Source organism: Peromyscus maniculatus, chromosome 6 (assembly GCF_049852395.1).
Source record: "Peromyscus maniculatus bairdii isolate BWxNUB_F1_BW_parent chromosome 6, HU_Pman_BW_mat_3.1, whole genome shotgun sequence".
Lineage (NCBI taxonomy): Eukaryota > Metazoa > Chordata > Mammalia > Rodentia > Cricetidae > Peromyscus > Peromyscus maniculatus.
In genome coordinates, this window is record NC_134857.1 from 36,939,713 (window position 1) to 36,953,546 (window position 13,834).

At 38.9% G+C, this 13,834-nt stretch overlaps 1 protein-coding gene across 4 annotated transcripts in view; it reads left to right on the plus strand.

Annotated features, from left to right (window-relative positions):
- The window catches only part of Postn (periostin), a 31,800-nt gene extending 20,441 nt beyond the window's left edge, over window positions 1-11,359 (plus strand). For 2 of the 4 annotated variants that reach the window (XM_006977569.4, XM_006977570.3), the window contains 6 exons: window positions 2,578-2,667; window positions 3,447-3,536; window positions 4,167-4,244; window positions 4,589-4,672; window positions 8,583-8,624; window positions 10,568-11,359. In XM_006977569.4, the coding sequence (XP_006977631.1) occupies window positions 2,578-2,667; window positions 3,447-3,536; window positions 4,167-4,244; window positions 4,589-4,672; window positions 8,583-8,624; window positions 10,568-10,605 (422 nt within the window). In that variant the 3' untranslated portion in view covers window positions 10,606-11,359. The remainder of the gene's footprint in view (window positions 1-2,577; window positions 2,668-3,446; window positions 3,537-4,166; window positions 4,245-4,588; window positions 4,673-8,582; window positions 8,625-10,567) is intronic. The other 2 variants (XM_006977572.3, XM_006977571.3) reach the window with 1 other exon arrangement.
- Window positions 11,360-13,834: the final 2,475 nt, after the last annotated feature.

Here is a 13,834-nt window from a genome sequence, read left to right on the forward strand (position 1 = left end):
AATTTTTTAAAAATAGACAGGCATTTTTTCCAGTGAGCAACCTAAGAGGGTATAGAAAGTGTACATTAATGAAAGCCTTGAAAATTACAAACAGACATGATATAGATTAAAACTTAGACTGCCAAAACAGAAAAAGAAACAGTGTTGTTTAGTGAGCCAACATTTCAACCCTGAACATATTTTATATACATACATAGTAAATAGATACCTCTCATATTTCCAATGTCACTTTTCTCTCTCTACTTCATATGTTAGCTGACGTCAACCTCTTGGATATTACCTTGACTGCATACGTTTTTATTATCACTTAGACCAAACTTAAGGGACAGTGTCCACGTTTATAGACAGATGTTGCGGCAATGATTTGCCACAAAGAACACACCTGTGTTGTCTTTCATCCATGAGAAAGGTGAAGACAGTCTTTCAAAAGAGGGGCAGATTACGCCTTTCATTGAATCTCCGGAACACTGTTGTTCTGATTACTCTTGGGTTTGTGTTTGTTTTTCATTCTGTGGCATGAGATGGCAACTTAAATTACATGTGTCTCTACTCTTTAAAGTAACTCTAACTTAAACTCATTGAAAACACAAGGTTAATTCTCAGCCTGGCTAGCTATGGATATCATTCATTCTTGACCCTACAGTTGAGTTATCCTTAAAAAAAATCTGTGCTTAGCTTTTAAAAAAAATAATTTCAATTATTTCATTGTTTCCTACCCATTGATGAGGAGAAATTGGGGTTTTAAGTAGAAATTAAATTTAAAGTGTTTGACTGATCATATATTGATCATGCCAGTGAAAAATGATCAACTGATTTTAGCCAAAGACATTGTTTGTTTGTTTTTTAAAAAAAATCATAGTTAATAAAATGTCACTATAACTGATACACAGCTTCCCAAACTGAAGTCATTCCCATGTGCCATGTTCCTGTTTTCAAGGACTCTTCTTCCATGCTTCTTCATTTAACTCATGCATCCTCCCAGCGTTTGTCAGCAGGGTTCTATAGGTCACTCTGTCTTCAGTTGGGAGCAGCCTTGAGCACCAGTCTCCCTGGGTTCTTCCTCATTATGATCTGGGTGGAGCTGGGGGTCATCTCATCTGTAAATATTCTTCAATGTAAAACGGGACAGTGATACTCCGGTGCAGCACAGGAGAAGAAACAAAAGCCCTCCCAGCAAACATCCACAGTTCCCATTCACTACTTTGTTCCCCTTTCGGTGTTTGAACTCTGTGAATTCATTGATACTTTTTGAGTTTTTACTAAACGCATTAGAGTCCAAGACATAATTTTAGAATTTTTTTGTCAAAAAGACACTAAACCAAACTTTGGAATTAAGAGTAAGTCAGTTAAAATTGAACAAATAGTCACTGTGCTGGATGTTTTTCCAAGTTATCATCTTAAATGTACAGAAAAGAAATGTTTACTAAAATTCCTTCCTTTGTAGTAATATCTAATAACAAAAGGTGCTTCCAGAATTTCAATTTGGCTTTTCTAAAGAAAAAGGATCCTTAGACATAGTGCTAACTCATTTCCTTGTCTTGAATCATTGTGCAAACTCCCTTTTAAGGATGACTGCATGTTAGAAACTATTCCTACCCTTTATGTTTGCCATCCCTGTTGGGCTCACATATAAAATATTATGGCTTGAAATACTTATGGTTTGAAAGAATGGTTTCCTCCCTCTCATTATTTATTCCTTATTACTTAGTTCTGGGTAATGGTGTACTTTGATGATTTCTCAACAAACAAATCAATCCTCTCAAAGATAATCAATTATAACTCCATTCAGCTATTGAAAAGTGCAAGTTAAATGTACTGAACTGAATAATTCTCACTCCTCTATAAAACATCCCTGATTGACTAATGTAGCAGTAAGCTTTCTAACATTCAAACTGATTTTCTCTGGGAACAAAATCATTTTGCAAGACAAATGCAACCCACTGTGCATTTGAAGGGCTGCGTAACTGTTAGTGAGTTGGTGTTGCTGTTTGCATCCCTCTCTTAGCCAAGGTAAGTTCTCAAGTCAGCTTTTCTATAAAGCCTAAAATGCAGCATCTTCAAGGTAAGTATATTAGATTTTCTTAATGTTCAGTTGTATGTTCTTATGTAAAAATATAAGGTCATGAGTGATAAAAAAAATTAAATGAAATCTTTTAGTAAGGATTGGCAGATGCTGTGCTACTGCCAAGAGTGATTTAAACCAGTTGTGACTTGAGCAACTCTAATCTGTAATGTTGTTTGTTTCCCAGAGAAAGCCACATAAAATACTTTGTGCGATCATACCTTACACCCACTAACAGGGATGCCGGTGTGCGCAGCTTGCTCGCGCATCACCGTAAATGCTAAAGCGGGTGGGTGGGTGGGTGGAGCGGCGGCAGCCTAAACAAATGCAGCCGAATCATTTGTTTTCTTAAATCATGTCTAGCCTAAAGATAACAGGAAATGTTTAAAACTGGTTTCATAAAACCAGAAAGACTGAAATCTGAACAACAAGAAATGTGGAGATAAACTTCTTATTTGGGCAAATGTAAGGGGCTGCGGTAGAGCACTAATCTGTCTCCTAAACTAATGTCTCAGGACCTGCCATGACCAAGATCCACATTGAAGGTGAACCTGACTTCAGACTGATTAAGGAAGGCGAAACAGTGACAGAAGTGATCCATGGAGGTACGCCTTGTGCCTTTCCTTATACCTACATGGCGTCCCTGTGACATTTTAAAGTAGAGTTGCTTTAGAGTGACCAACCAGCTGATTTTCTCTTGATTTTCATTTTACCCAGGCATTTTACTGGGTCTGAGTTCTTCCTAGCTAGTCAGGGATAGAGTGTAGCTTATTTTTAAGTGGGCTCAGCCATAGTTTAATAATTAAGCCCCCTGGCCACTACTTATGAATATGCAAATGGTAACCATGAAGTATAATGATTACAATAATGTAAACACAAAAAGGCACATTGTTTTCAGAACAGAAAGGGGTCGGTAGTGTTGTGAGACTCTGGTAAGATGGGCTGGTAAGATGGGTCAGGAGGGAAAGGCATCTTCCCCCGACTTTGACATCTGAGCTAGGTCCCTGAGTCCTACATAATGAAAGGATCCAACTGTCTTCTGACCTACATGGACACACCATAGCTTACACACGCACACGCTAAAACAAAAACGCAATCAACTTTTGAGGGCCTGCACTAACAAGTCAGCACTAGATTTTATTGTAAGGTTTCCTTTCCAATGGCAGACTCAGCTTGCCAGCCAACCCTCCCACTCACCTGAGACCCAAGAGTTGCCCAGACTGGTCAGAATACATTTACAGTCTGTTCCAACAATGGCTACAATTGATTCTTAAACAAGAGTGTTGTGAGAAACACATCCTTGATTAAAATCTCCAGCTCTGGGTGGTAGAAACACTGTAAGAGGGTAGGTAAATCACAAGTTGTTTTCTTTCTCTGCCTTCAGAGCCAGTCATTAAAAAGTACACCAAAATCATAGATGGGGTTCCTGTTGAAATAACTGAAAAACAGACCCGGGAAGAACGAATCATTACAGGTAATTGTTAATTCCATACATGAGCGGCACTCACATTATAAACACAAGTTATAAATATTGCATTACATAAACTTAGTCTTTGTCATGGAGACTATTAAAGTTACTCTATTTCCCATTTTCTTTTTGCAAAAAAAAATAGAATATTCTAATTGTGTTACCTATTTCTTACTCAAAGACTTTTTTATAGATATGTCCGTAAACATGCACTGTTACTCTGTGTATACATATGTGCCTTATGATATTCTGCCTTTAGTTTGTAGCTTGTTACTGAGTTACTGAATACGAGAGGAATTTCCTTTGGGGTTCCATTAATGTTAAAATCTATACATCTACATATCAAGATGTATGAGTCTATCTAAACCAGTTGACAAATTCAGTCAATTTTGTACGAGACTCACATCTGTGAATTAAGCTAAAATTTTAAATTTAGTATCTTATATATTTTACCTAAACCTTCTGAAAACACAGTCTGTGCCTCGTAGTTTAAAGTGAGCTTCGCTGGGGCACCTCTGGCTGTCCTTGCTCTAGGCTGCTGAGCAGCTGCAGCACAGACCGTGTGGCCCACACGGTCGAAAACCCTTTCTGTTCTGCCTTTACAAAAAGAGTTTGAGCACCCTTGTTTTCCCCCAGGTCCTGAGATAAAATACACCAGGATTTCTACAGGAGGTGGAGGAACAGAAGAGACGCTGCAGAAATTTCTACAAAAAGGTCAGTACGTCTGGAAAAGCAAGAGTGTGGCATTGAGCCACCTGTCCCCTTGAAGGCCTTGAACATGCTATCTGCACCACCTTGTTCCGGTGTTCATATTCCACACCAGCATATGCAGTTCTTCCAAAGCTGGGGACAAGGCCAATAGTGGGGGTTGTGCAGATTGTTTCCTCGTCTATTGCTTTACGGCTGATGGAAACACTGCACCAAAAGCCAACACCCAAAACTTAGACGGAGCTGAGAGGCGGTCCGGAGCTCTTTACTGAGCAGATGGCAGTATGTATCATGTCAAATTCCTTTCTATTGAGTGAACCAATTTCTGCTGTGAACATGTGTCCTCTCAGAGGTCTCCAAGGTCACAAAGTTCATTGAAGGTGGCGATGGTCACTTATTTGAAGATGAGGAGATTAAAAGACTGCTCCAGGGAGGTTAGTAAAACACAACTAACCCCTTAACAGACGATGGAAAGGGCTTCAGCTTTTTAAAGACTGGGCATGCAGGCTGTTCCTTTAATTAGATTAAAAAGACAGCGTGGTGAGCTGTCTTCAGCAAATTGACTGGCGTGTGTAAGTGGTCGCTCCCCAAAGGGATCACTGGTTAAACAGTCTTTAAAAAGTTTCATGGTGTAAAGTGGGGAGCAATGAATACTTTTTTGCCTTGACCCAAAAAATTGGGCAGATATTTTACTATGTGAAAAAGAGGAATGATTTTTGCTAGCTGGCAGAGAAGTCTACAATTTGAAAAAGCTTTTCATATTTCCAAAAATCGTATTCACTGTCCCCATGACAAAGACAGGCATGTTTGGGGAATTTGTAGGTGCGTAGTTAAGCGTAAATAACTTTTAGCAACTTGCATTTCCAAAACTGCATTCTTACAAATGAATATGCGTTCCTGCTTACTGTTTGAGTGATAATCTGTACTCGGGATTATATATTCTTCAGCATATAAAATTAATCTTTGATGGATGGAATGTTCTTGGTCTGTGGCATTAGATGGACTTACTTTCAAAAGAAAAAGAAAGGATTCAAAATATGCGCACTCTCAGTGGTCGTTATTCAAACAAACAAAAATAGGAAATGTTTTAAAAATCATTTGGCTCATTGACAGCTAAGTAAATGCATTTTAGTTCAATTTGCTAACAACAAAACATCAGACTAAAATTATTCAGAGTACAAGTAAATAGATATCTACAATAAATATGCTTTTTACAGTATATTAAAAATCAAGAAAGACACTCAAAATTTGATGTTAATCTAAAATCCAGTTCAGATGGCTTTCCACTTATAATGTTTTTAAAAAGTATATCACTATGTCTAAAAAAATATAACTTCTCTTAAGATCTCGTATATTTCTGGAAGTCATTTTTGCTTATTTTAATATAGATAACATCCCTTATATCATGTCTCTCGATTTGTAATAGTAATTTTTTATTCAACCAACACTGTATTTTTTTTTTCAGTATGTATTCACACATATCTGAAAAACACATGATTTCCTTCCAGAAGGCAGGGAGCCTATGGCATATTCTTAAGCCAAAAGTAACCCCATGAGTCCTCAACAATGCAGTAGAGGGCCCACTAAATAACTCTCCACCATAAAACCATGGAGGGCCCTGAAATAAGAGTGAACACAGAGTGAAGTGTGAATTGAATTCTTTGTTTTTCTTCGTAACCCTTGCCCTAGTCAGCAGCTTGGTGGAATGGCAGTGCTTTTAGAGAATTACTTAAAACCTTCCCCGATTTATGTTGTTTCATTCCCACAGGCTGAAACTGTGGGTAAGTATGTTCCTCCTCCTTTAATTAATAAGACTCTGAAAGTTTTCTTTGAGATGGCACTTGAATAGTAAAGAATTGGTTCCTTCTCCCAGAATATATGTACTACACTTCAAAAAATGTTGTTTTTCTTTAATTGATGGAGTTATTTCTATTTCTGTTTCTCCCAGAGTTCCTTTGACTTCTCTGGATGTGAACTGTCCATAGATCTATAAGGCATGAGTTTCAAGAGTGCCACTTTAGAAGGTTTAGCAAAACATTTCTGGGGACTTCTCTTTTCTTAAAAAGGAGGGCGTGGACCCAGGGAGGTGACTCTGAAGTAAAGAATATGTACTGCTCTCTCAAAGTACTGGGATTTGGTTCTCAGCACCTACAGGGCAGCCTTCAACTGCCTGTAACTCCAGTTCCCGGGGCTCTGATGCCCTCTTCTGGTCTCCACTGTCACTGCACACACATGATGCATATAAACTCACACACATGAACACACACATAAATAATAAATGCATTAATCTTTTTAAAGAGTCACAATGTGCAATATCATTACTAGTATATGGACCTTAACTGGAAAAGTTAGTGTTCTTTTTCTAGCTCTCTAAACATCAAGTTGCCACTGAGTCACAAACATCCCCTTGATGTCAGGTGTCTGTTTCCTCTCTCACATGCACCTCTTCAAGAGTCACTTCCTAAAGCTCTTTCATTTTTAGAACCTGGAGAGCAAACCCAGGCTCTGCATTTGATTATAATTTCCTTCTGAGATATTTCTGAGCTTCATTGAACATTTCTAATTTGGATGCTGTCATAGTAGAATAAAGATAACTGATAAATTTCATTGTCAGACACTACCAAATGTATGTAAGGGAATCTGAAAGCAGTTGTTTACATGAAGAGAGGAACCTAAAAGATTCTTCTTGATCCCGAAATCAATTTTGCAACTAGGTAGAACTTAATAAGCTCACTGCAAACCATGTCTTTATTCAGCTTTTAAGGTTGCATTCATCTCATTGTGATAATACTTTATGAATCATTATTTCATTATCAAATAAAGCTGTAGTTAAAGAAAATGTCTATTTGACATGTAATTACTTAGACTTTATAATTCAAGGACATTTCTCACTTACTATCCAATCTCAAAAGGTTTTCTATGGTTCTATGTTTAACTACAGTGCTAATGTGATATAGCAAATGGTTACATGCCTTATGGACAACTGATATGTCGGAAATGTGCTAAGATTGCAACAAAGCTCATAAATTCTTTAAAATGTCAGGTTTTTTCATTTGCTTGCTGTTGTACATCTTACATGATGCTTGTAAAAAAAAAATTGAAAAAAATCCCAATAAAGAAAATCAGCTTTATTGCTGAATATTAATGATACATAGAAAATGAATAAGATTTTTTAAAGAAAAAAAAATGAAGTCAATCAGAAAAATGAAACCACCACAGGAACCAATCAGTCTTTAATCCCAAATAACCTCAAAACGAAGATAAAATGTGACCTTGGGCTTACTAGATAGTCATACCAGGACTAACATATTAAAATGATTAGAGAATTATTTTCAACTATAAATCACAAATCGTAAGAACACTTGTAACTCTTAAATATGAAAAATGTCAGGACTAGAGAGATGGCTCAGTGGCTAAGAGCACTGGCTGCTTTTCCAGAGGACCTGGTCTTGAGTTTAAGCACCCTCATGGCAGCTCACAACAGTCTGTAACCCTAATTCAATGGGTTCTTCACCCTCTGCTGTGCTCAGCAGACACTAGGCACACATGTGGTGCATAGATATCCATGCAGGTAAAACACCCTATACATAAAGTAAAAGAAAAATTAAAGGAAAAAAGGAAAATTTTACTAATAGCTTTTTAAATTTCTCAGTCAATGATTTCAAAGGATGGGCAGTGGAATTAAAGGAAATGAACATTAGCACTCTTTCTTTCTTTCTCCTTTCCCTCCTTCCTTCCCTTCTTTCTTCCTTCCCTTCTTTCTTTCTTCCTTTCTTTCTTGTTTGTTTTGTTCTGTTTTTTTTTGAGACTGGGTTTCTTTGTGTAGTCCTGGATGTCCTGGAACTCACTTTGTAGATCAGGCTGGCCTTGAACTCACAGAGATCCGCCTACCTCTGCCTCCTGAGTGCTGGAATTAAAGGTGTGCACCATCGTGCCCAGCTTGGCACACTTCTAAATTGCTTATTGGTCTCTAGTGAGAATGTTACAGAGTCGTACATAGGACATAGAGTAACTGAACTATGGGTAACTTTCTTGGAAGGCAGTGTTATATTTTTTTTTTGAAGTCAGCAATATGAAAGCCCTTTATTCCATGCAAAAATGGCACAAATTCAGAGACTCCAAAAGACACAACAAAACATTTTTTTTAGTGTATACTCACTGTGATATGGGGGGAGCAGGTAACTTCTCCATCACATAAAGTCCTAAGGACCAGTAAGCTTACTACTACAATAACTACACATGTAAGCAAGGGTTCCTTATACTTTATACTTTTGTCCTTGGTGATGGCCTCCTGATTTTACCTGAAATCACAAAGCGTTTCTAACTACAAATCTTTCATTTTAGACACACCTGCAAAGAAGATACAAAGCAACAAAAGGGTTCAAGGTAAGTATATCAAATATGCTAACACATGTTTGACAGATTTTGCTATGATGTAAGTTACAGAGGAAAGTGTTTAATGTAGCTCATTGAATTTTGGTTTTGGACAAACAGAAAATTTAGTGAGTTTTGATGAGTTTGTCATGATAACTGTCTATGTTCTTTATTACTTGAAAGTAAAACAGATCTTAAAAGAATGGCAAATAGACTTGTGTAAATAGTTAAATGTATTGAACAGCTAAGTTAAACCAGAAAGAAATGCTGGGACTAGAGTGATGTCATCCCAGCAGGTAAGAGCACTGGCTGCTCTTGCAGAGGACCTAGATTTGATTCCCATCACCCATATGATGACTCATAACCATCTGTTAACTCTAATTCAAGGGGATCTGGTGCCCTCTTCTGGCCTTTGTGGGCACTGCACACACATAGTGCACAGACATATACACACTCATACACATAAAATTTAAACAAATAAACAATATTTTAAAAAAAGAAAGAAATGAAATCCTTTCACATCAGAGCTGAGAACAGGCAGACACAAATTATTGTAAATATTACTTGTGTGAGTGGGTGTAGTTGAAATATAAGTGCTCGGATAAGTACTTAGATAATTTAATCCTCTATTTTATATATATATATATATATATATATATATATATATATATATATATATATATATATCACATATATAATATGATTTCTTCCATTTATGCCTATTTTCTAATATCTTCTCCTATGTGAGTAAACATTTCAATTTTTAAATCAGCAAAGATTTCCTTTGTAGGGCTTATAAATGTAGAATTGAAAGTTTCTAATGATTATGATAATTACACACTAATAATGAAATTAATTCACAGGATTCATAAATATAGTATATGAAAAAATGACCTTAAACTGCCTCAGTATATGGAATGTTGACACTAAGTAATTAATTGCAAAATAATTTCATGTTTTTGTTTTCCATTTTTTTCTCAACTTCTATTGATTCTCTGTGGATTTCACATCATGCCTCCCAATCCCACTTATCTCCCCTTCCCCTGGCTTCTGCCCTCTGCCCATGCAACCTCCTTCCCAAAACAAAACAAAATTTAAAAGAAAAACCAAAAACCAACCAACCAAACAATAGCAACAACAACAACAACATAAAGAGTCTGGATAGAGGCCTCTGGCTTCTGCTACACTATTGTTAATGAGCACTCACTGGGGCTCCCCTTGAATATGCTGTTGTTGTCCAGTGTTGTGGAGATCCTGCAGGTTGGATCTGCAGATCCAGTCCTTTCACATGCTGCAACATTTCATAGATGTGGTGGATGTTGCCATGGGCCAACTCAGCCCTGGTTCTGGGTCTGAGTGGTAACTGGCTGGGTTGGTCAGCCCACCAGATTTCCCTCATCATCACTACCTAAGTGAGCTCTCCAGAACGGCCTCAGCTAGCTCACCCAATGCAGCCTGCAGAAAGGAATATGGTCAGTTCTCCTGCTCTCAGGTCCCTAGATCTGACCCACAAACACTCATACTAGCAGGGCCAGTTCTACTGTTTTGCTCAGGCGAGGTGCAGGGCCCTCTCTTCTGACTGCTTCAGGGAGTATGGGGGAAAGGGGTCAGCTCTCCTGCTCTCGCACCCTCAGGGCTGGCTCACCTGCACCCCTGAACTGCATATGTTTTAAATTATAAATTTATCACGAATTCTTATGGGCACACTAAACCACTTCAATTTTCCAGAGACTTCAAATCATCGAGTTTTATGTTTTCATTTACCTTTGATTAAGGTATAATGTTTTTCTCACCATAAAGTGAAGATAGTACTCAGATCAACATGCTCTAAATAAATCTTATTACAAGGAGCAATGGTCACTTTTGAGAGAGAGATTTGTACACAGGGCACCCCATTCTTACCCGTGAGGTTTTGTCATATTCACATCTAACCACTGTCATTTCCTTCTACTCAGGATCTAGAAGACGATCAAGGGAAGGCCGTTCTCAGTGAAAATCCAAAGCCCAGACAACAGAGTTTTTTTTTTTAATAATCCTAAATCAACAATCTGATTTTAAGGGGAAATTGTAAGAGCCACATTGACTTCAGAATCTGAAATGCCAACAAGCAGAAACTAATCTTCAAGCAAGTCTGAACACAGATTTCTTTGTTTCTGAATGAGAAACATAAGGAAAACAGTAGTTAGTCTCCTGTGGGGTAGGAACTGAAAGAAATACAGGACCATGCAGGGCTTTTATTATCTCAATGAGGAAAGTTCTGATTGGCTTAGGAATCCACCAAAGACCATCCTGGTGGCCTGATCCATTACAGCTACATCTCTGCTCAGTGAGTTTTACCTCCTTGAGAAGAGGGGGGCTGAATGTAGTCCATGGACAAACCCAAAACATACAGTTACCTCTCCATGGGAGGCTAGGTTCTCAAAGGGTGTTCAGTGCACATCAAGCAAACAAACCATGTTACAACCCGTGGCTTTACATACTTCTCATGCAATGTGGATTTCCCACTAAATTTTGTTATTTTTACACTTGATTTGTACTCTTGAGATGTTTGTCATATGCTTCTTGTGATATACATGTTTTCTCTCAAAAATTTCAATAAAACCATTCTTCAGGTATAAAGAGAATTACTTCAGACTGGGTAATTTAGGAAACTCAAGGTTTAAGTTAAAAATTGAGTTTAGAATTTGGAATAGGACTCTATATCTTTTTATTGTTAACAAGTACTCAATAAAGGAAATTGAATAAAATTAGTGTTGCTCAAAGTTCTCAAACTATTGTGTGATATGAAAGATCATTACACAATGGGATAATCATGAATTTTCAGTAGTGAGACTATTATAACCCTGGACCTGTGTTAAGTTGTTAAAATTTAGAAAGTTACTCTCCTCAAAAGGCACAAAGCCAACCAGTTACTCATAATGTACGATAGGCTGAGTTGAAAGAAATGGGCCGTGGTACACATGACATCAATTAACTGTTCCTGAGCTTGAGTCACAGATGCCCTTCAGTAAAACGTAAAGTAGCTAGGACAACATCTGTGTGTCCAAGAAGAGGAGGTGTGAAGTCTAGTGCAGGAGAAACTTCCTGGGATCTATGAGGGTGACCCTTGCAAGGACTCCTAGTAATGGAGGATATGGAGACTGACCTGGCCATCTTTTATAGCCAGGCAAGGCTTCCAGTGGTGGGAATGGGTTACATTCGGTTGAGTTTTGGGCTGAGGAGGTCCCATGGAGAGCATCAAACTACATAGGCTGATGCTAGGACAGAAGGTCACTCTCCAAAAATTGACAGTGGGGCCCCATTGCTGAGGACAACATCTACACAGCTCATTGAACATAGAGAAGTCAGGCTGGTGTGGGCATGGATTCCCTATCTTCTAGTCTCTTTAGGGTGAGAAGGTCCTCTGCAGGCTATGGAAAGAGAAACCTGGACAACAACCCAGCCACAAAGCCTACAATCTGTCCTGCCTGCAAGATGTACTGGGGCAATGGTGAGGCAGAACCTGTGGGAGTGGCCAGCCAATGTTATAACTTTGAGACCCACATCATGAGTGGAACCCAATGCCCTACACTGCCTGGGTGACCAGGAACTGGAGAATGGATAGTCCAGAGACCTAGGGTAGAAGCAAACACAACTGACAAAAATAAATCAATGAAATGATTCCTGATATATTCATAGGTTCATAGATTGGTTCCTTGTCCAGTCATTATCTGAGAGGCTACCTCTGGCAGCAGACGATCCATAGCCAGACATTATGCAGAGAATAATAGACAAAGATAGAGGATGTGGGGAGAAGACAGATGGAACAAAAGAGTGGAGGAAGGGAACAAGGGAGAGGGGGAAGGGCTATTTGTCCCAGAGGGATAGAGAGGAGACAGATGTGGCACATAGGAAAATGGTTTGTGAAGGTAAATTGAGAAACCCTGTGTTAGGATGAGACCTTTAATCTTAATTGGGCATGTTAATTAGGTGAGCCAAAGAGGGCTTTTGATGGCTGGATTTCAATACTCTGACAGCTGGACCTTGGTAGTCAGCCTCAGGAGGAGGAAGTGGCCAAGTATGGGAACAGACCTTGGTGTCTAGCTTCAGGAATGGAATCTAATGGTTTTTAGCAAGGCAGAAGGAATGGGGGAGAAGGGCAAGGCCCGCCAGAGCCTTGCTCCGGGAGGCTGGTGTCCCTTCAGAGTAGATGGAGGGGAGAAAAGAGGTAGTGGGGGAAGCTGGGAAGAGTGAAGGGAGGGAAGGCTGCCATCAGGTTGTATTATATGAGAAGAGAATCTATTTCAGTCTTTTTTTTTCCAAAAAGGCTAACATGCCTTTGCACACTGTGAGTTCAGAAGGGATACATCTTCAATTCTGTGGCTAGTTATTGGATTTTTTTTTTAAAAAGTCCCTACATCATTTGTTCTAGAAAAATCCCATTTCATTTCCTCTGACTTCTCTGGCTACTCACTCGCTGTGGTCTTCATTTTCTGCCACCCAGCATTTACAGCCCCCTGACACACCACTTGAAGGTTTGGGTCTGGTTGTTGCCTTTGCTCTTTTAGGGTGAGTGAGCCCTAAAACCTAGATTTGGTGTGACTCTTCTCCCCACACAATCCATCCATCTTCTCTCAGCCTATTTCACATTTGCACTGAAACTCAGACGTCACAACACTGAGGAGATGATGTCTATTGGGCATTTATTGTGCAGGACTTGCCAAGCACCTTGCATGAGTCCCCCTGATGATCCTTCAAGTTAGGTGCAATTTTTATCTACGTTTGGGAGAAGAGGAAATTGTCAGAGACATTTTTTCCAGACTGGCAAAGAAAAGAAACAAAATTTGAATACACATAGTATGGCTATATGTGAATACACATAGTCTGAGCTCTTTAGTCACATGGTGGCACTGAAAAGTGATGCTTTGAGCACAGGGGACCAGACTACGACAACAGAAGTCATCCAGTGGTTGGAAGAGGTAACCTCATGGCTCAGGACAGGCCACTGCTGTGTCAAAAGGACAGAATCTGAACAGGAAAAACTCTCTACTGGGTTATCCATTTATTCTTGTGCTACTTTGAAAGCCATAACACACTATGAAGCATTCCATATTTATATGACTTTGTTTCAGAAGCATGGAGGACTTTGCTCCAGCATTGATGTGCCCCACAAGCATCACAGACTTGTATGATGCAATGTGAGGTTTTGAACCAGTGCAGGATTGCCGATGAGAAGCAGTCTT